General features: G+C 41.3%; 1 protein-coding gene across 2 annotated transcripts in view; it reads right to left on the reverse strand.

Annotated features, from left to right (window-relative positions):
* LOC128414531 (glypican-5-like) overlaps nucleotides 1-23861 on the reverse strand; it is a 402464-nt gene that overhangs the window by 223249 nt on the left and 155354 nt on the right. Inside the window, exons 4-6 of one of the 2 annotated variants that reach the window (XM_053389946.1) lie at nucleotides 14786-14919; nucleotides 11343-11402; nucleotides 9173-9298 (exon numbers count right to left, since the gene is read on the reverse strand). In XM_053389946.1, coding sequence (XP_053245921.1) covers nucleotides 9173-9298; nucleotides 11343-11402; nucleotides 14786-14919 — 320 coding nt within the window. The remainder of the gene's footprint in view (nucleotides 1-9172; nucleotides 9299-11342; nucleotides 11403-14785; nucleotides 14920-23861) is intronic. The other variant, XM_053389947.1, reaches the window with a different exon arrangement.

Genomic DNA, 23861 nt, shown 5'->3' on the forward strand with positions numbered 1-23861 from the left:
ATGCCAGATGTGTATCTGAATTATTTGCAAACAGACAAAGCCTTTTCTCTTCTAGGAAGGTTCCTCAAGTTGCTGAGCTGCTAAGACCTTTTCATTTAATCAAACTCATCAGGGTTGTTTTTTTAAATACTGAAATGCTTTATCTTGCTCTTGGTTTTAATATATGGAATTTGTTTTTTGTAGTCTGAACTATTTTTATTGCAACCTGAATTGCCTCTTTGCATTTTATGATTTGCCTGTAAGTTGCTTTGAGAATTACTTATAGAGAAAAGTGAGGTATGATTCCCCACCCCAGCTTCCCAAAATAAATGTCATGTACAGCTCACAGCCCAGCACAGGAAATATTCAGAGAAACTTTCACCATCCATTTAACTATTTGTGATAAATAGTGCAAAGGTCTTGCTGCACCCCAAATGTCTGCAAGTCTCAGTGAAATGTGTTTCTTTAAAATCTGGTCACTTTTCAAATGTTACAGCTGGTAATAAAGGCAAAATGCTAGGTGGGCATATGAGGAGAGGCCATAGCTTAGCTACACAAATTCTACATGCAGAAGTTCCTGGAATCTGCAGTTCAAAGAATCAGGCAGAAAGTGTTAGGAAAAGCATCTGTCCAACACAATATTGAGCTAGATGAACACATTTCCTAAGTTTTTTTAAATGCAAGCATGAAGGTAACATATCTCCCCAGTGTTTATGTTCAGCAGTAGACAAGCAAAATTTCCCAAAAGAGATTGTCATTTAATACGATGCAAAGAGAATCACAAATAAGATGCAAACAGAATCACAAATAACCATTTTGAACCAAACGTGAATATAGGTGCTTATAACAATACAAAGGGAGGTGGGATTCTACAAATATTCTCAAAGACAAAAAGTTTCAGGCAAAATACAAGTGCCGAAAGAAGCCCAACCACAGGCAGATCGCACAGCTGTTAAATTGCGATCAGCAACACTTGAGCAGCTTGCTCATCCAAAGCAATTTCCTTGTGGGCTAGTAACAACATCACAACTGGCAACACAACTGGCTCAAAGGAGAGATGAGACTGAAGGGGAGCGGAGGGAAAGAGAATTATGCATCATCGCAGAGCCCAGGTGGCAAAGCTGACAGAAAAATAGCTCTAAAGACCTGAGGATATCCATGCCCGGATGCAGTGCTTTTTTTCTGCGGATACATAGGGGTACACGGAACAGGCACCTCCCCCCCAAAAATGTTAAAATTGTGGCACTTACTGTAACAAATTGATGGTGAGTACTTGTACCTAGGAACCAGCAACCTACACTATGCTACTATGTGGTAGTACCCTTGCATATACAGTGGTACCTTGGGTTACAGAAGCCTCAGGTTACAGACGCTTCAGGTTACAGACTCCACTAACTCAGAAATAGTACCTCGGGTTAAGAACTTTGCTTCAGGATGAGAACAGAAATCACGTGGCAGCGGCACGGGAGGCCCCATTAGCTAAAGTGGTATCTCAGGTTAAGAACAGTTTCAGGTCAAGAACGGACCTCCAGAATGAATTAACTTCTTAACCTGAGGTACCACTGTACCATTTCCACCATTTAAAATTAGCCACAGTTCCAGGGCTAGATTAAGGCCTTTAGAGGCCCTAAGCACTTATTGGGTGCCCCCATATATATCTAATTCAAAATATAAACAATAATAAACCGTAAAAACATTATTTTTTGAAATGAAATGAAATATACAGTACAAAGGAAAATGTTTATTTTTGCATACTTCCACTTTATTAATATTTGGTATTTTTTTCTCCTTTTTCTAATTTCTGCGGTGCCCCCCTTCCTTCCCCGTGCTTATTTTGCTTAATGCTTAATCCAGTCCTGCACAGTTTCACGTCTCCAGAAGGTGGCAGGAGCTCAGCCATACAGCCTTGATGAGGGAGCCTGTTGTGGAGGCACCCAGTTGCACCACTCTCAGAATTTTGCACCTGGGACCACTGCCCCTCTGGCCCTGCCATGCTACACCACCACTGCCACAAATTCCATTGCATGGCATTGCAATGAAAAAATCCCACAACAGGATTGCAAATAGATTTCCCCCACTGGAAATAATTAACATGGAAATGAGCACCAAACTGTGAAAGATCACATAAATTGCAAAAATTCACAGGTAAGGAAATGTCAGGAAGACAGAATGAAGTACCATCTGAATGCAACCCTTAACTATCTTGACAGGTACTCAGATTCCTGTACTCAAATTCAGTAAAGCAGATTGGGAACCTCTGCACATTTACTCACAGTCTGAAAGTCAGTTTCCCACACACAGATGAGTCTCTGAGATGATCCCCCTTCTCTTTGCACCAGGTATGAAGGGTCCTTGGCAAAGCGCCCTTGGGTCGGACCTCCTCCTCCATTGGTGGGCCTTGATGAACTTCCTGTCAGTGGTGGGTGGAAGCAGCAGAGTGCTGGGCAGCTGCGAGCCACCATTTAAATTTCCCACAATGCCCTGGAACACATTGCATCAGGAGCATTTGGCAGGAATGAAAATGCTGTCTCCCAGACTTAGCTGTTGAGGATTTTTATTTTAAGGGACACCCAGGGAAGGCATGAGCTGAGGGCCCTGGCAGCTGCCTAAGGAGTACCAGCACACTGATGTGGAGCCTGTTTGCACATCAAGGCAACAGCATTTAACAGCAGGCTACATGAAGAACACAGCCATTTCAGACTGTGAACGCCATGCATATCACACCCTTACACATACAACTCCCAGTGGCTTGGCAACTGCACTTGTGGATTAAGAATGTAACCTGGGTGAACAGGAGGCAACACTGCCAGGGTTTACATGCCCTCGTAGCATACAGCTGACTGAGCCCCAGAGAGCTGAATAATCCACAGAAGCTGCTAGGTGGCATTGCACTACAGGAAAGGAAAGAATCAGCAGGCTGCTGTTCTCCCCATATCCTCTACAGAGTGATGATTAAAGAACAAACCTCTTCTTTTGTTCTTTCATCCTTTGCAGGGTTTATTTGGAATTAAACATCTTGTTGGCATTGGCCCTGTTTCCTTCAATTCATTGCTGTTTCATTCAATTCACCAATGCCGGTCACCAGGGTAGCTTTCTCATTTCATTGAGCTGAGATAAGTCTAGTGCTGTTGTTTGGGTTGTGAAGGCATAAAATGTAACTGTAGTCAGGTTTTTAATTTGGATCTGGGTGCCCTTTCAACAGCTAAAGCCGTTCCTTGGCTTCAATTAGCTAATGAGGCTTTTGCCGTCATGAATCAGCTTCTGAGCTACATCAGGCAACTGGCAGAAATAGCAAAGGTGGGTTGTACCTGCCCACATTCATCCTGTAAAAGAGCCATTGAGGGAAAAATGGGATGCAGTGCAGGGAAATTGTTCTTAGGATCTTCTGTGGGGAGCTGGAACTAGGAGTACAGGGGGAAGATCTGTATCTGTTATTAAATCACATGGCAAATGCTTTTGAATTTCTCCCCATTCATTTCACCATTTATAACTTGATATTTTGCTCCATGCAGCAGGAACCCTTAAACCTGGCTAAGGTTCTGTGCTGATAGTGGTACCTCAGGTTAAGTACTTAATTCGTTCCGGAGGTCCGTTCTTAACCTGAAACTGTTCTTCACCTGAAGCACCACTTTAGCTAATGGGGCCTCCCGCTGCCACTGCGCCACCAGAGCACGATTTCTGTTCTCATCCTGAAGCAAAGTTCTTAACCCGACGTACTATTTCTGGGTTAGCGGAGTCTGTAACCTGAAGCGTATGTAACCTGAAGCGTATGTAACCCAAGGTACCACTGTATATGTGACAAAAACCCAGCCCTAGAGCAGCCATCCCCTTCTTATATTTTCTTTGGATGGTACAGATGGGTTTTTCATAAGCATAAATGTTTGCATGTTGCAAGAAACAGACTACCTCAGAGCACAATAATTTATTAGATTTACATTCTGCCTTCCAATGTGACATATGGAGTAAACATTTTCCTGCACAAAAAGAACTCATGATGAAGATTTAAGTGCCCAGATAGTTTTCTTTTTGAAACCCCAAAAGAGTCTGGGACAAAACAATATCCCAATCAATGTATCCATTTTTTGTCAATGGATACGTTAACATTGGCATCCCAGCCAATGTTAATGTATTCCATTAGGTTTTATTTCTTTAAAGGGGGGAATTCTCTGCATTTGTGTGCCTTCTTTGGAAGATATTTGCTAGCTGTGCAAATTTTGCTTTTCAGATGACCAATGATTATTTGTAAGAGAGGAAGACTATAGGATGCATTTTAAAATTGTTTCATCCCAGCAAGATTTTGCTTGGTTTTTAGTGTGTTGTTTACTTTGAAAACATTTTGATGACCGTGGCAAACTAGAAACATTCAAAATACATTCCATGTTCCTCTCCCCCCCCCTTACAATCCACTGTGACTTGGTTTCTGAGGTAATGTATGCTGTAGGCTCAAGGAAACCACAATAATTCCTACAGCTGCACTCCTCCCTTTGATTTTGACATCAAACTTAATCAGCTCTTAAAAAAATAAAATCTCACAAACCCAAGCTATTGTTTTCATGTTATTCAAAAGTAGTTCTAAGATGATTCAGCTCCTAAGCATTCACATACCCTTCCCATGTAAAGTATGGGCCATGCAAAAGCAATTGGGCATCTCCATTGTGCTGTCATCAAAGTTCATTCAAAAATATTTGCCAGTGTCTGTATTGCACTGACTGATTGGACCTGGGAAGCTATCCTCCCCCTAAGTGCCTCTTCCTAGCACATCTGGAGGTCATATACAACAGAGAAAAACTCAGAAGAGGGAACCCAACCATGCACTGAACACGGGTTGAGTTTATGGTGGAAATAAGATTTAAATCAAAGCCTACTCTAAGCCACAACACTACATTAAGCTCTCCTGCTTAAGGTAACAAGATCTAAATATTTAGAGTGGAAAAGGTTGAAATACAAACGTTCCTTCCCATAAACTCTGTATTTTTCTTTTAAATTATTACTATTATTATGGCTTCAAAACCAGTCTCCCAGCTGCTTCTTTCACAGTAGCAGCTGCCACTCCTGATTTAATACAAAATTCTAATTCAATACACGAATTTGTTCTGCAAAACTTAAACCACCCTATTTAATGACTGACATATTTTTATTATTTATAAATATTCTATCGTAATATTTAATGTCATGTTTATGTGGTGCATTATTTATAAAGTCTACATTTGTTTTTCCTAAAGAGCTAAGTATCAATTAGTGGATGCCATAAATAAATATTACTCACCTTGCAGACAACTTCTTGAAATGCAAGAAGGGGTAGGGAAATTAAAACCAGGACCCTTGCCAGTGTGTATGCTTGAGGAATCTCAGGGCTGAGTTTACAAGCAACTCATCCAACCGGATTAACATGGATGATCTACTTTCTGATTCACTACAGTGGTACCTCGGGTTACAGACGCTTCAGGTTACAGACTCCGCTAACCCAGAAATAGTATCTCAGGTTAAGAACTTTGCTTCAGGGTGAGAACAGAAATCACGTGGTGGCAGCGGGAGGCCCCATTAGCTAAAGTGGTACCTCAGGTTAATAACAGTTTCAGGTTAAGAATGGACCTCCAGAACGAATTGAGTTCTTAACCAGATGTAATTCTGAATCCTGTATTGGATTCAGAATTACATCTACCAAATGCTACCAAACCCTCCACAGAGAATGCAGAAAACTGATGTTTTTTTAAGGGAGCAAAGGGTCCTCACGCTGCAAGCTTTGATTAAGCACTCAGTGTGCAGAACAGGTTCTAAAAGATGCCAAATCCCTCTAGTTCTCAGGTTAGGGCCCCAATCCAGATCAGTAGCTCAGTGCTGCTAATTTGTGAAAATAAGACCCTGCACTCAAATGCAGTACTACATAGCTAAGGTCATGCATAGCTTGGCCCAGACTGGACATTACTGGAGGAAGAATGGTGGACTAGATACCCCTTGGGTCAGATTCAATCTATATTGGCTCTTTATACAGTCCTATCCCCCTCATTTTTTTCATTTTTGGCTTTGCCTGAAACATGCTGTTATATTGTTTTCAGTGCTTTTTCACTAGGTGTCACTTTAGTGCTACTTGGATAGCACTAAACCAGCGGTACTTGGATAGCACTAAAGCAGCGGTACTTGGATAGCACTAAACCAGCGGTACTTGGATAGCACTAAAGCAGCGGTACTTGAAAACCTTGAACCCTAAAAGCAACTCTTCACAGATCCTCTAGCAGCATTCCCTCCAGATGTTTCACAGGAGATAATGGGCTGATCCAGGATAATTCAGAGTGCAATCGTGTAATTTATAGTACAATTCTGTTATCCAGTCAGCATCTTTACAGCAGAGGTGAGAAACCTCAAGTCTGGTGGCCAATTCTGTCATCAAACCCTTACTATCCAGCTCATGGGCAGCAGCATAGCGTTGTTTGCTGGTGCCCGGGGTGTTTGCCTGGTGGGGCAGGGTGTGGAGAGCGAACAGAACCCACTGCACTAGCTTAGCCCTTGCCACCCACGCTGCTGGGCAAATGCGTATGGAGGGTTCATGGAGCCTGCTGTGCCTGCCCAGCCCTCACCACAAGAGCCAAATGGGGCCATGCTGTGCCACCTGGCCACCCACCCACCAATGCGGGAAGGAGCCTGGCTGGCCACCGCAGCCCATGGTGGTTGAATCTCCTCAATGCTGGTTGGGTGGCCATTCCGCAAGGGGGACAGGGGCACGGCAGCATGGACAGGCCAGGCTCTGGGGTCCAGAGACCCTGGCAGCAGGCAGGGTGGAAAGTGGATCCCTGCGTTTGTACCCCCTCAAAATTGTGCACCCAGGGCTGTGCCCCTGCCCCCCACTACACCCCTCCTCGTAGGGCTCTCCTTGTGCCATACCCCATCTCCCCAGGCTACAACTCACAAGCCCTGCTCTGCACCATCCTTGAGAGCTTTTGTTCAGACAGAACAGGTCCTTGGACTCTCCCTTGCCTGGATGGAGGTATATGTTTTTGCATAAACCTCTGACTTTTGCTTGGCTGGAATGTAGCTTACTGTACAAAAGATAAGAATCAATTGTACCACCTTTAATCCTTGGTTTTTAATCAAAAGGCCTCAGCAAAATGCATCCCATCTCACTCTCCCCCAGCCAAATCACCTTTCATGAAAGAGACTTTTCTCTTGGTGAGACGCAGCTTCCTGCTAAGGTGAAAAGAACAATAAACGAATCTGAAGCAAACAAGCCTGCAAAGAATTCCTTAAGGATCTGTAAACAGAACACACAGCAAGAAAGCACACATAGAGAGTGCCAAGTACCAAGACTCAAAAGCTTTCCCCGCTGCGATGCCATCAGGGACAGAGATGATCTTTGCAAAAGTTGTGAAGGTCGCATAGTGTTTGCTACATTTATGTGGCTTATTTTATTGTGTTGGTACAGATTTGGAATCACACCAAGCCAAGAACAGTTTCAGCATGAACTTTCAAGACACAGTAATCATCCAGGTTGTTTTGTCCTACCCAGTGCCAGTACAGACACAGCATGACCTCTCAACTAGGGATAAGGAATGGGGTATCATGCTTGCTCCTCCAGAAGAGCACCAAGCATCTGAGTGAGCAGCTGGTTGAGGCCCTGTCACTCAGCAGGGTCCATCTGCCCTGGGTTCTTGCTTTAAAAATAAATAAATCAGGGCTGACCCTACATTGGGGAAGTGCAGGAAATGAGAATGTTGCTGACATTCAACCACCCAATTCTGTGTAGATCACTTGGAAAGCTGTCATTGCCGCCAGTGAATCTGTCAAGATCCACTGACAGAGGAGGGAGCCCAATCCTCCTTTGCTTCAATTTCCCTACCCTTCTGCTTCTGGATTAAACCAGAGTTAAGAGTTAGGTCTGCTTTAACTTTAAGTATGGTCAATATTAATCTGGTTCTCTTTTCGTTTGCTAGTCCATTGTGGCTTCAAATAACGGTCCATCAATAGCCATGCTTAAGGGATAGGCCATGTTGTTTCCTAGATGGTCTCTGCCGATGAACAATTTAAAGGGGCATGTTTACAGTCACTGACCCCTCTTCAGAACTATGGTTGACTGATTTGAGCCAGATGTAATTGTTGCTTATTTCTAGTAACATGTAGATTTTCAAACGTTTGTGAGCTACAGGGGTCCAATACCTATCACCACTTTGTTGTTGTTTAGTCGTTTAGTCGTGTCTGACTCTTTGTGACCCCATGGACCAGAGCACGCCAGGCACTCCTGTCTTTCACTGCCTCCCACAGTTTGGTCAAACTCATGCTGGTAGCTTCGAGAACACTATCCAACCATCTCGTCCTCTGTCCTCCCCTTCTCCTTGTGCCCTCCATCTTTCCCAACATCAGGGTCTTTTCCAGGGAGTCTTCTCTTCTCATGAGGTGGCCAAAGTATTGGAGCCTCAGCTTCAGGATCTGTCCTTACAGTGAGCACTCACCACTTTACTTAAGGTTTAACACTTCTGTTATAGCATTTTTTTAAAAAATATGCTGAATGTAGCCAAGAATCCAGGGCTGTCTGTGGAATCCCTGCCCAAGGAATACTACTTCTGCAATGGGGTTGTCCCCCTTCCACTCCCCCCATCCTTGAAATTAGCTGGAGAACTCTCTAAACAGTACACATGGGGAGGAGATGGAGCATCAACACTTGCGCAGATGGAAAGATTGGACGAGTGCAGCATTCAATTCCACCCCTTGTCAGAATTGCAAAATAATGTGCAAAGTAGCAATGGTAGAATGGATTAAAAAGATCAGAGTGGCGAGGAACCACAGTCAAATGTTTGTTCTCATCAAGCCTCTACACCAGAAATAATCAACACACAGACTGACCTCCACATGGCAGGTAAAATGTTCTTTCTAGCTCCAGTGCTATGATCCAAGAGGACTGGTAATGGCATGGCACCCAATATTAGATATTTAATCAACTATCAGAAGTTATATTGTACCTCTGTAAGGCAGTACAAACTAGGAAGGAATTAAGTGTCACCTACCCAAGCCAGAAAGGCCTGGTGACAGACTCAGAATGACAATTATGTATGTAAGTGCTTTTGCCCAGTCCTCAACACACCGGTTGAAAGAAACTGACCTATATAAAGGGTTTTGTCCCAGTCCAGTAAGAAACAATCAGTATGCAGAAACAAATTCCCTCCATTGTGTCCACTCAGAGAGAGAACATCCCTCTCACAGTTACCTTTCTACAACGTCCTCTCCGTTCCAGCAAGTCGAACTGTCTTTCATCACAAGATCACCATCACAGAGTCTTTCAGTTAAAGAGGCATAGAGTGTTCTGGATCGTTTCATGTAGTTGATGAATTCCCTAGAAATGAAAAACATAACGTTTGCAATGCAACACCAACAGGAGCACATTTAACATTCTAGGCAACTTCGTAATCTTAATCCGATGTTCATTCTTAAACTTCTGCCCAGCTCTGTCTAACTATTCTACTGAGTTAGCAATACATGAGCAAACGCATGTACTGAAATCCCAAAGGGTCATTCTTGTATGAATAGCAACTTGGTATGTGTGTGAAAGAGAGTAGTGGCAAAGCAGAGGAGAGGGTGATGCCTTCCCTTCCCTACCACTTTCCCCATTGAAAAGTTCCTGCTTCAAGTCAATTCCCTCAGTCACTAAGTTCCAAACCAAACCTTCCCCATTTTCAGGTGTGTCCTAGACAACACAGAAAAGACCCAGGTGGTGGTTACAGCAAGGTTTTTGCCTTTGGAATGGTTAATATTTCTGCTGAAGAGCCATCTAACGAAATTCTAAGAGTAGAGTCTAGTGTAGATTTGTATAAGATACCACCTATCAAAAATCTAGGCATCCTAGTACTTCTTTCATTTAAATTATGGTGCCCCAAACTTGGATCTCCAGCTGTTTTGGGATTACATCTCCCATCATCCCTAGCTAGAAGGACCAATGGTCAAGGATGACTGGGATTGTAATCCAAAAACAGTTGGAGACCCAAGTTTGAGAAACCCTGATTTTAATTCTAACATCAAGGAGAGAAACAACTGAATACTAGTTGCTGGAAACTTCAGGAGGAAAGAGTCCTCTTGGCCACTGTGAGAACAGGATGCCAGACTAAATGGGCCATTGACCTGGTGTCACGGAGCCAGCAGGGAAGGCTCCGGAGTTGGAGGAGGGAGAGAGCGGAGAGCCGGTAGAAGAGGCAGGATGGAGAGAGGGTGGAGCAGAAGGGGAGGCCACTCAGGCAGAGGCAAGTCTCCCTGATGTTAGAGAACAGCAACACCCCTCTACCAGCTCAGGCACGGAGGGAGAGGGAACACCAGTTCCGTCAGCCCAGGACAGGAGGGGGTTAAAACACAGAGAACAACGCAGACATTTGGGATTGTCCAAGCTGCTTTGCTGGAGGAGGAGCAGGAAGTTCCCACTCCTGCGATCTGCTATGGACCATTCGGACGTTTGAAGTGATGCTCTGTACCTTGTAAATAGTGTACAATAAAAACTGTAAATACAACTCTGATTGAGCAGGTGGATTTATTGCAAAGGGCTTATCAAACCTATCGCACCTGGTCTAGCAGTTTTTTTAATATTCTTATGTAACTGACTATTTCCAGAACACAAAAGTCCTAGGTATTTTCCAGACGCCTAGCCCTTACCATGAAGACAACAGCATTCTTAGCATACAGAGGATAATCCAGTCTCTGTGTGCCTCAATCTCACCATAGCTGCAAGAGGATTTCCATACCACTGACCTCATCTTGAGCCACTCTCCCTCCCTACAGGTCCAGGTGCAAGAACTACTGGACACGTAGGAGGAGGAGTTGGATCATGCACACAAGTGCAATTCTTGCATTTTCTCCAGATACAGATAAAAGGCCAATTCTAGCTTAGGAATGGCAGGCAAAAGTGAGATTTTAGTAGTGAAAAGTCTGCATGTTAGGATAGGAATGTACAAACTCCCTTTAAATACTGAACACAAAATTGAAATGCATGCTTTGTTTTGGAGAGTGAGATATAAATTTTCAGTATAGAAACAAAAAGGCTTGACTGAAAAATATGATTGAAACTTCAGAAGCTAAGAAGTATTGAAATTTCATTGTCTATGTTACCCATTGTCTATAAAATAGAGCAAGGAGAACATTTTCTGGTATGTCTTTAAACAGTAGACACCTTATTTTAAAATGATATCTGAGCCAAAAGTTTCAGTATTTCCCCCCTCTTAATAACACGGTCCTTCTAGATGGTTGCATTTGAGTTAAGAAATTAATATTAGAGGCATTTTATGGTAATGCTGAACAAAACCTTGTACTCTTCAAACGAAAGCAAGAGCCTTGAGGTTTGGACAGCTCATTTAAAATGAAGAGACAAAAACATGTCAGCTTCTTTTCATTCTTACCGGGCCATTTTTTTCAAACTTCTGGATTTGTCATTCTTTGAAGCTTTCAGAGGCAGAGAACTGGAGTGGGCCAGGGAGAATAGTCAGAAGGCGGGGAGGAGGAGTGGGGAAGCAGGAATTCAGGCAAAGAAAGAAAAAGAAATGAGAAACAAAAAGTAATAAATTATTTGAAAGAAAAGATAATCAAGAACATGCACAGGATTAAACCAGAGAAGCACAAATGCAAATAAAAAAATATGCTCCAGCAAATAAAATATGCTTCAACCTATATATTAAAATATAATAATAAAGGCACAGTCCACCCACAGTTTAGTTCTGGGTAGATTGTGCTCTGTGCTTGAGGATTTGAACTTTACTCTAAAACATGTTAAAAGAAATTTATCCTTTTTTTTTAATGGATACCATTACAAAATGAAGGTTCAAAATGCTGAAAATAAATCTCCTGAATTTATCTCCAAATGTCACATTAAGAAAAGTTATTGCATACATGTGAGAACAGAGCAGGACAAATGATTTGTAGATGAGAAGAAGCACATGTGAAAGTGCTTGAGATGGAAAAGCATTCCTTCTCAGGGGAACAAAACACTTATTTCCACAGGGAAAAGAAACAAAGAAAAGATCATTGCCCCTTCAGGGATATTGGAAGGGTAGGGTTAAGTGAGTAAATAAATCCATATCTGCTTGTTTTAGTTTATATCCTTTGCGAAGTGATGTAGCTCAGTGGAAGAGAACCTGCTTTGTATGCAAAAGGTCTCAGGTTCATTCCCAGGTGTATCCAGGTGAATTTTTGGAGAAAATATCTCTGTCTGAAACCTTGGAGAACCCCTACCCATCTCTGTAAACAATACTGAGGCAGATGGACCAATGTTTGTATATATTCCTTATATTCCTATGAAATCCCTATAAAGGAGTTTGGATTTGATATCCCGCCTTTCACTCCCTTTAAGGAGTCTCAAAGCGGCTAGCATTCTCCTTTCCCTTCCTCCCTCACAACAAACACTCTGTGAGGTGAGTGGGGCTGAGAGACTTCAAAAAAGTGTGACTAGCCCAAGGTCACCTAGCAGCTGCATGTGGAGGAGCGGAGACGCGAACCCAGTTCACCAGATTACGAGTCTACAGCTCTTAACCACTACACCACACTGGCTCTTAAGGGCTTCATTTGAGTTACAAGAACCTTCCTGAAACTTTAGATCACTGACATATTTTAACTCAGAAGGTCCTATGGGAAATCTTATGAAATGTGGGTGTTTGTAATGGTCTAGTGTATGTCCTTATATTGTTTAAGTTTAAAATAGAGCACCACAGGTAGTAGAAATACAGTAAAATCTTGACATCCTATTACCTCAGCTGTTTCCTTCTTCAATTAAAGTGCCAACCACTCTGCTTTTAAAAAGAGTGCATTTACAGACTGTGTTTAGTAGCAGAATTTATTAATGTGGATCCCAGATAGGATAGCCAATACCATCTATATGTAGGCTCCTTGTATGAGTGACTGCTCCTGCGATCCTAAAATGTTTCAGTACTGCTCATTTTGAGACTTCCAAGTTTAAAGAAAATTGTATTTCCAGGGTCCGTTCATTTCTGAGTTGTGTTTGGTAAAGAAAAACAAAAGAATACCACTAACATCTGCTGAATAGGCATAGCATCGCATGTACATGCAGAGATAAGAAGAACTGAAATACCATGCAGTTTTTGAGCAAGCTTTAGTCATGCCAGCGTCATCCACAAACAAGTTTCACAAAGTTCAAAAGATACGGGAAGAGGAAAATAAATTTAGATGGCGATAAAACAGAACACCATTACTTTGAGCAAACATCAGCTACAGGAAACAGAGTGGGGGGGAATGGGGTGGAAGGAAGAAATGCTTACCAATCTGGAATAGATTACATCACAATCTTGGTAGAAAAAGAAGGCTGTTCTAATATTTTATTCTATAGTTGTATGCTGGTCACCAGTTAGTCATTAGGACTGCCTACAGTGTCGGCTGATTTCAGCCCCAACTGGAATTTGTAGCTGCTCAACTATTTTATGTTACTCTAGATCTTGAATTTGCAAATGAGCATTCACAAGAGTTTGTTGCATTAAAAGGGAACTGCTTACAGGAACTTTGCAATAAAGGACATCATGTTGCTTGTTAAGGTATCTGAAGTTGGTTGGAGTATATTAGTCTAATAAGCTACAAATTAACACCTGAATTTCTGCACGAACTCATTATCATTTTAGACGGGTCTGATTCAGAGTTAGAATGAAGTAAGGCTGCTCACATGGGCTTTAGTGGTATACTGGTAATTGATATATTATTACCTCCAAACAGCTGAAGAACAATTTATTGTGCATTCAGGTATTCTTTTATCTGCTTGAATGCTAGAGACAAATAAGGCGTTTTGGTGCAGATTATATTGCTCTGCTCAGAAAATTCATATGACTATTTCTGGATTCCCTTATGGGTTAAATTAACCTGTTATGGAATAACAAAAAAACATAATAGGGGACCAGAGAATCTGCCTTATGTCTCAATTAATCAACTATTTCCATTAGTGAACAAAAGAGCAGAACTCAGTTCTAGGAATTGTTGGATCCATCCCAACAATGGCATATGGGTAAATGCTTCTTACTCACCAGCTATGATGTTAACATTTGGCCATATACCGCTGCAGGGCAAAGCACAACCTACTCTTTCTCTTCAGTTAGTTTGTAACAGTAAGCAAGTACTCAAGGTAAAGGTAAAGGGACCCCTGACTGTTAAGTCCAGTCGTGGACAACTCTGGGGTTGCAGCGCTCATCTCCCTTTAATGGCTGAGGGAGCTGGCGTTTGTCCGTGGACAGCTTCCGGGTCATGTGGCCAGCATGACTAAGTCGCCTCTGGTGAACCAGAGCAGTGCACAGAAATACCGTTTACCTTCCCGCCGGAGCTGTACCTATTTATCTACTTGCACTTTGGCATGCTTTTGAACTGCTAGGTTGGCAGGAGCTAGGCAGAGCAATGGGAGCTCACCCCGTCGTGGGGATTTGAACTGCCGACCTTCTGATTGGCAAGCCCTAGGATCTGTGGTTTAGACCACAGCGCCACCCACTTGCAAAGTACCGGTACATAATATTTACTAATACCAGGAGTGTGGAGCCTATAGCTCTCCAGAAGTTGTTGGCCTCCAATTTCCATCAGTCGCAGTCAGTATGGTCCATGGTTAGGGATGATGGGAGTTGTAGCCCTCCGTATGTTTTGAACTACAAGTTCCCCATGTGTAACTTGAAGCATTTAATCTAGATTTCTAAATAGGACCAGTTTTATATAAACATGCTTAGTGAATGGAAGTGAGTATTGGAAAGCACAATTCTGGCTTCAGAAGTATTGGATTGTTTCTTTTTTTATTTTTTAAAAATGGTGCATTTTGGGGAAACTCCAGTTTCAAATTAATGAGGAAAAATTGTTGCATCAGGGTTACCTCCTTTTACTGCTTAGAGTATTTGAGTGTGTCATTGTCAGAGCCTGTGTCTCAGTTACTTCCTTTGCGTGAAGTATGTTGTCTGGTAAAGGTCTCACTTCTTTTTCTTCAGGCTGTCCACACACTTTATCTACCTGTAATAAAAAGGAGGGAGAGATAATGATTACATGGTAAGAACTAGCAGGCATGCTTAGCATCAAAGCTCCAACGGTGGAGAATCTACATGAGAAGGACCATGGGATGGAGATGGAGTATCAGGCTAGCCATGCATCTGTTCAATTGTGTATTTATATGCATTATCTCTATGTGTCGTCCATATGAGGACACACATCCACCAGTGGTTTGTCTGCAACAAAAAAACAAGCACTTGCATGCGGCATGTGCAATGTAGGAATTGCAAGAGGCAATGACTGCATTTCCCTCAGATTGCGCAACACCTTTATCAGAGAGGGGTTTGTGTGAGTTGTAGGACCAGCTCCTACATGTAGCCATGGTGTGAAATGACCCTAAAGCAGGCATAGGCAAACTCGGCCCTCCAGATGTTTTGAGACTACAATTCCCATCATCCCAGACCACTGGTCCTGTTAGCTAGGGATGATGGGAGTTGTAGTCCCAAAACATCTGGAGGGCCGAGTTTGCCTATGCCTGCCCTAAAGGGTTGAATACAGATAGTACAGCAGTGACGAAATCTTTCCAATTCACTGTAAAGGAGCATACTTATATTTCCAGAATACTTCTGAAACTTAATAAGCTATTAAAATTTAGTATCAAAATAGAAAGTTGAAGTAGAGCAGTATTATAACAAACTATGTAATAACAACAACAACAACAACTATTATTATTGTTGTTGTTGTTAATTTATTTATTTATTTATACCCCGCCCATCTGGCTGGGTTTCCCCAGCTACTCTGGGCAGCTTCCATCAAAACATTAAAATACAATAATTCAACAAATATTAAAAACTTCCCTAAACAGGGCTGCCTTCAAATGTCTTCTAAAAGTCAAATAGTTGCTTATTTCCTTGACATCTGATGGGAGGGCAGGCACCACTACGAAGAAGGCCCTCTGCCTGGTTCCCTGTAACCTCACTTCTCGCAATGAGGGAACCACCAGAAGGCCCTCGCAGCTGGACCTCAGTGTCCAGGCAGAATGATGGGGGTGAAGAAACTCCTTCAGGTATACTGGGCCGAGGCCATTTAGGGCTTTAAAGGTCAGCACCAACACTGTGAATTGTGCCCGGAAACATACTGGGAACCAATGTAGGTCTTTCAGGACCAGTGTTATGTTGTCTCGGTGGCTGCTCCCAGTCACTAGTCTAGCTGCCTCATTCTGGATTAGTTGTAGTTTCTGGGTCACCTTCAAAGGTAGCCCCAAATTGAGCATTATGTTCTGGCTTGCAAGAGCAATCCTTTCATATCCATCACCTAGGGTTTTGAGATATCAGCCATGTGGGCTGGGGGAGGTACTCTTTTTTTAAAAGTGATTTTGATGTTGCAGTGGCACGCCTTTAGAAGTCCTGCAAGTTGTGCTAAGAATGCAAATGAATAAACATCATCATATACAGTGGTACCTTGGGATAAGTACTTAATTTGTTCTGGAGGTCCGTTCTTAACCTGAAACTGTTCTTAACCTGAAGCACCACTTTAGCTAATGGGGCCTCCTGCTGCTGCGACGCTGCTGGAGCATGATTTCTGTTCTCATCCTGAAGCAAAGTTCTTAACCCGAGGTACTATTTCTGGGTTAATGGAGTCTGTAACCTGAAGCGTATTTAACCTGAAGTGTATGTAACCCCAGGTACCACTGTATATCATGTATCAAAAATCAGGAATTTCAGGGGACCCCCAAGGCTTGATGAAGTACTGAAAAAACTGCTTGGAGAGAAATGGAAAATTGTGTGGGAGGCAAAACAAAACCAAAGTATTCAGTGCCTGCAATGATTCTATCTAGCTGAAAGGATGGAAGGCACCTGCAATTCAGTTAAAATTAAATACAAAACAAAAAAATAAAGCAATAAACAATGCAGCAATTCTAAAACTAAAGGCCAATGACAACCCCAATGAATACATTACACAACATGAACTGAATGGAAATGATCAGTAACACAAATGATTACAATTAAAGCTTAGCCAAGCCCTATTGCTACATACTAATTTGTTTACTTCTGCTTTTTTAGTTGAATTGCATGTGATTCCTTGAAACGCACATGACTAGTCCGTAAATTATTTATTATAAACACTTCAGTGTGCTGTTTTCTTCTTCGTATAACTTTCACAATAATAATGGTAATGTTATAAGGAGGTATGAAGCAGAAAGATCCCACTGTCCAAAAAGAAATACTTAATAATTTCTTAGAGATTATGGTGATGGACAACTCTCACCATCCCTGGCAGCTGGCCAGGCCTGATCTGGAAGGCCATAGGTTCCCTATTCCTCTGCCTTATCTTCCAAATAACATATAATTAAGAGTTGCAGAAACATTAGCTGAAACAAACAGAATGAGAGTTTTAGCTGGCTGACCTATTAATTAAATCTTGCAGCTGTACATTTTGCAGTGTGTTACTGAAATGATATACTACTGACCCCCCTTTTTATAATAATGATCAATAATTTGGCACCCACAGAGATGTGAATTCTAGTGTTGTGCATACACACCCCTTCTGATTTAGCTCCTGAGATATGGGACCTGATTTAACATCTCGTATTGGACCCAATCTAACCTGGGATGACCTGAACCAATCCAGGCCCCAACTTAAATTGGGGACCTTGCAAAGCACTCTAGTTTTTAACCTTAAAACTGGCATGGGGGGGCCCCAAAAAGGAGTCAAAAACAGGAACTCTCTCCTGCACTGTTTCCTTCTCCCCCCTCCAGACTGCATGTTTAATCAACGTTTTAAACACTAATTAAACATGTGGTCAGCTGTGGGCAGGGGGAAGTCACCAACCATGTATTTCTTTAGGGTTTAAAACCATGATTAAAGAGGTCCCTCCCCCAATTTAAATGAATAATGGTATGGAAATATTTCAAATAAATAAAGTGAGTGCAATGTATGAATAATAAAAGTGATAACTAATGGTGAAGTCTAAAGGTGAATGCAGCATTCCTATCATGGAATATTGTTTGACAGCACCATATATTTTCCTTGGTTATTTTGTTTCCCAATAGCTGGTTGATAACAGGTAAGTGTAGCCTATCAGTCTCAGTGGTACACCTGCCTTTCTTAATTCAAGAAGTTTACATACATGAAGCATTGTGCAATTATTACAAATAACCACCATTTCAACAGCTTCACACCAAAAAGGAGAAAAAAGATCCCCTCATTTGTCCTTTGAATTCTCATAGCTTGAGAGACCCAACATATTCAGATCATATTTAATATGTCTATAATCAAATACCTTCTAAACCTGGAAATCTCTTATCTCCCTAAATCTTCAGATCCTTTACTCTCTGCTCAGAGACATCTCCGATTTCTGAAAGGGAGGCATTTTTCAGGGGCGAATCTAGCTTGCAGAGAGTTGAAAAGGTATTTTAAATTATTGCAGACATTTTGCAAATACTCAATGTAATTCCAGGCGTGGTGTATTAAAAAAATAAATAAATCCCAGCAATGTGGCAATATGATCTTTTGAACTGAATCATTGCTTCGTGTGACCTGAAGAGGCTTAAAAGGATAATGGCTATCTGTGCAAAGATACCCTTAAGATCAAGTACTAATCATTCTTGACTGTCAACTCCTACCTTGTTAGCGGTGACGTTTGGCTTTGGATATTGACAATCAGCAAAGGTTTGTGCCTAAGGGTATAATTACCATAGTCCAGTAAATAAAAGGGGAATCTATTGGGAATCAATCCAATAAATCCTTTTAAAAGCTCTCAAAAATATTAGGTAACTCTTTAGAAAGATAGCATAAGAAGAAATCAATTTAAAAGATTTCCATTTTAATTCAATTTCCATTTTGGAAATTAATTATATTAGGCCAGAGATGTGCTGGGAGCTCATGTTCTCTTAGCTGGAATTAAAAAAAAAAATATTATCAAAGTATGGCTGAAGCTTTTTTCTTTCTTTCTAAGTCATGTCCTCTTGTAAAACACACATAAAGAAACATGAGAACAGTCTTCACAATACTGAGTAAAATAGTATTTAATCTAAACATGGCTAATAGAAAGCATGCACAACCAAAGCTCTTTAATTTAAAAAGGTTTTAAAAATCTATAGCTTTTCCCTATACAGGGAGAAGTCAGCCAAAACATTTTTATTTTTTTGGCAGGCATTTGTGGGTATTGTTTTCCAAATAGGATTTTGATCCCTACAGTCTGATTTAACTTTTTTAAATGATGTTTTAATGTGACTGTGATTATTTTTGTTTCCTTATTATAAAAATGTACAAATGTATGTTTGCTGCTTGAAGATTTTAACGGAAGGCTGGGGTAAAAATCCTGAAATTAATACATCCCACATATTTTACTTGGCACATTCTTCTGTGAATCATTTAATTTTGCAACACGGTATTTTGAAGCTGTGAAGTTGGATGAGAGGTAAATAAAATATTAACCGCTGTTGGTATTATGACTCTGTCTGGTTGTACACTACTCCATCCCACAACAAGATTTTTTTGCCTTACTCACTGCCTCATCACTTCCCCCAGCAGACATAGACCAATTTACAAGGTCAGTTGAGCTGAGTTTCTCTCTCATGACTTTGAGCCAGAATACGAAACCAGGATCAGAATTGGTTTTCGTATCCTGGTTTTACAAGATTAAACCACAGCTTCCCCGTTCATTTGCTATGGAAAGAAATGGCTTTGCAAATCCTAGAAGTTGTCTGTTATGGCATACAAGAGGAGGGAGGGGTTGTGGAAGCACAATGCTTGCATTAGACCAAAATAGTTATGCCTGAACTAACTCAGTATCGCTCTGTTACTTGATAGCTTGCCTAAACTGGCAGGTACCTCATTCAAACAACAGGAAAGCTTAATTGGCCAGCCAAGAAATCACATGCTAGCTATACTTATCAGTCTTCAACATGTCCAGCAAATGGCTTATTCCCAATTTGCCCATTTGAAAACCTAAATATCTAAGCGTGTAATTTGCCTATGACTCACACCCATTGTCATGAGGCTGCTTCAGAAGCAGACAGAGAGGTGACAATGATAATATTATTTTTACCTTAACTCTAATTCAAATGCATTTTTATTCATATGCACCTATTTTTTATTGTGTTTCATTATTTTATAACAATATTTTGTTATCTGTGGCATGGGTGAAGATGAAAATACTCCCTTACGATTAAGTCCTTATCTTCACAAGACACTGACTTACCGCTTGAGTAAACTACAGCCCAATTTAGAAAAATCTGAGACGTTTTAACTGCATTTATGTACACATTAGGTGCTCAGTTGATGACATATATGGTATTCAGTAGCAGTGTGCCTGTCTATGTTAACTGCAATAACTTATTGATTTGACCCAAAGGTCAGCATTTAGGAAACAAGAAAGATGACACCTTCTCTTTTCTTCTGAAGAACTTGTGGACTATGAATGCAGGCAATCTGTCCCTTCCTGTCATCATGCCATAAAATGTCATCCCTCCCTCCCCACTCTCTAAGTATGGATGCAAACAAAACCATCACAAGTCATCACATAAGGCTTTTAAACACCATTCAGTTCCCATGTGAATTGAAAACTACTTCATTTTGATTGAATTTCCCAGTCAATGCAGCTTATATTCTTAAACTATAGATTTCTTACTGTTTCTGAAATACATATACCCTTTGAAACCTTCTGCTGTCCACACCTTTCAACTCTGTCCCTTGTCACTCTCTACTGGAAGGCTGGTTAGTACTAATAGGAATATTTTAGGTAGCATTTCTACTGTTGCAGATGAAAATCTCCATTTTTTCAATAATTAAATTATCTTATGCTAGATTTCAGCCTCCAATGACTTGTGAAAGTATTCTCCACTTTTTAAATACTTCAAGCAATAGTCAAGTAATGATTTGGCATGACAACTTTTTTAAAATAAAAAAGGTACTTTCCCCACTAGGAACAAGCGAGTCATCACACAGACAATTAAATCTGGCTATGCAAAGATGCCCCTGGAGTGTCTGCCCAGCTCTGAACCTGCTGTTGCCTTCCCCATTTGTGACAGCAATGTTGCTGCTGCTGGTTATTGCCATAATAATAATATCATAATAATTTATTATTTATACCCCCCAAAAAAATCTGGCTGCATTTCCCCAGCCACTCCGGGCAGCTTCCAACAAAAGATTAAAAATACATTAAAACATCGGTCATTAAAAACTTCCCTAAACAGGGCTGCCTTCAGATGTTTTCTTAAGGTCAGGTAGTTGTTTATTTCTTTGACATCTGATGGGAGGGCATTCCACAGGGTGGGCACCACTACCAAGAAGGCAACATGCCTGGTTCCCTGTAACTTGCCTTCTCGCAGTAAGGGAACCACCAGAAGGCCCTTGGCTCTGGATCACAGTGTCCACATTGAACAATAGGAGTGGAGACGGTCCTTTGGGTATACTTGGCCGAGGCCATTTAGGGCTTTAAAGATCAGCACCAACACTTTGAATTGTGCTCACACCTGCCTCTGCCTCACTGTGTGAGCCACTGCTGAGTCAGTGTGAGGCCTCAGTGGCATGAATTAGGAAGTGTGAGGGTTCAGCCACTATGCTTGTGCTGCTGGCACACTACCGCGAGCTAAGCCATGGCTTGGCTTAGTGCTGCATCCAAACTCAGAAAGGAGTCAAACTCTTCTCAACATTCTGTGTACAGAGTTGGTATATTATGTGCTGATGCAGAACAGGCTTTCTCTGTTGTGGCACCCTGAATATAGAATGCTCTCTTCTTGGAAGTCTAGCTGGTACCAACTGTGGCATCTTTATAGCAGCAGCTTGAAGCCCATTTATTTTCCAAAGCTTTCTGCGACTGAAATAATTATTATGGAACCATCCCACAGCATTCAGTTTTTACCTGGGTTATATTACTGGTGTCTATCTGCTCGGTGTTTAGCATATTATTGAGACATGCTTTGCATATTTGATTTCATATGTTTGTAACCCACACTGGGGTTGGCAAAAAAGAGGGGTGAAGTAGAAATTTCCTAAATAAATATATAATATATTTAGAAACTGGTATTACCTGTTCCTGACTCCCTAACCCCCACCTTCAGTTGCTTCTACAGATTACTCTATGTATGCAAAGAGTCTCAACTAGCATAAATTCCAGGATAATTTAATTTTTTACCAGCTGGAAATACTGGCTCTTTGCTTGAATTAATACTAAAAAGCAATATACCACTAAAATGAATCATTCATCCCTATGCTGATGCACTTACACAAATGCACAAGCATAATATGCTGTTATCTGAATTACATTACTATAATATAGTTCACTATATAAATTAACTTAACAAGAACCAAGAGTGATTAGATCATGAATCTTAAATATTCTCATTCCGCAACAGCAGCACTAAGAGAAGATTGTCTCCATTCCGATCCTTTACTGATCTGCGGGCTTCACTTTCCAGCTTCCATACAGCCTTAGAGAGGCATGTTTCTCCTGGTGGGATGAGAGCGAGAACAGGGATATCCTAGCTAGCTCTCTCTGCCCTGTCCACCCCCACTACCTTCCATGAACTGGAAGGCAACCTTCTGCAGTGGGGAGAATGTTGTACTCATGGAAGCAGCACCACATGGTTTAAAGCTCTGTGTGATATCAGCTCTATATTGTGTAGAGAGCCTCTACAAGTATACAGGGTTCTTGCTCCAGACGTTTGCCCTCCCATGTGTGAAAGGCGAAGTTGGGAGGGCACAAATCTAGCAAACAATCTGGAACAAAAAGGGACGGACAGGTAAGAAACAGACAGTCAGGGTTTTATCAAGATTAGGATGACAGGAGACAAGGGAGTTTGGTAGTGGGTCTTTCAAGACTCTGGACAGAGCCCAGAAAGCGGACAACAACTTGTTCTGACTAGTGCTACTTCTCAACTGAGCTATTTTATAGTCCCTAAGCCTGACCACATGTCACAGGCTCCACCCACTTGCTGAGCAGCATGGAGACCTACATGTTTGGTCTTGAGTCTAGAATGAGCTTGTGCTGGGCAAGCTGCCTGTGTTTGTGTCTCAGCTCCATGGAGTATGAGCCTCTTAGAGGCGAATATGCTTGACTCTTGCTGGCTCAGGCCCAGTGCCTCCTCAATCAGTACCTCAGCCTCTGTGTTCAAGCTACTGCTGGACTCTGAGGTCATGACCAAAGGCAGTAGGACCAAGCAACAGGGAAACAACAGAAGTGGCAGAGATGGGTAGTGTTTCTCTGGTTTCCCTCATGTGATTCTATGGACATGGGAAGAACAGCTAGGATTTCTAGTTTCAAATGAATTTCTGAAACAAGAACTCCTCAGCACAGCTTCCAGTTGCTTGACATTATTTGAATCCGTTTCCTATCCAAATTATTAGAGCACATGTGTTTTAAGTGTTTGATATCATTGTGCTTAGTATTCTATCAAGCTTCTTTGTGTGAGGTGTTCTACTGACACATCCCTGCACTACTACAGGTTGGTAAAACAATACCAAAATCTAAAATAAAATATTGATGCAACCATATGTACAAACCACAAGATTTGTTTTCTGTGGTTTTCTTATCTATACACACAACTGCGCATGTGAATCAATAAAATGCTTCACAAAAAGTATTGTTATGCAAACATATATATGGCTGAAATGAAAGCAGCAACAAAAGGAACATGAACAAAAATTGGATTTTTATTGTTTTAAAGGAAATAATCAAGATTTCTAATGCATTTGACTTCACTTTAGAAATAAGGCCAGGTAATTCAGAACTCCAAACTTGAGGGAGGAAAATGTGATTTGGATAATGTCAGAACATCCCTCAAAAGGATTCCATGGAATTTTCTTTCCAAGACTCAAGGAATTATTGATTACTTGAAACTGAACAAAATCACAACTCATGTGAAAGTTCTAGAGATGAATAGATATTTAACTACCCATATTTTATATGCCCATCACAAACAGTCTTAAAGCATTACAACCTACCTAAGTTGATAGGTTGT

Source organism: Podarcis raffonei, chromosome 5 (genome assembly GCF_027172205.1).
Source record: "Podarcis raffonei isolate rPodRaf1 chromosome 5, rPodRaf1.pri, whole genome shotgun sequence".
NCBI lineage: Eukaryota > Metazoa > Chordata > Lepidosauria > Squamata > Lacertidae > Podarcis > Podarcis raffonei.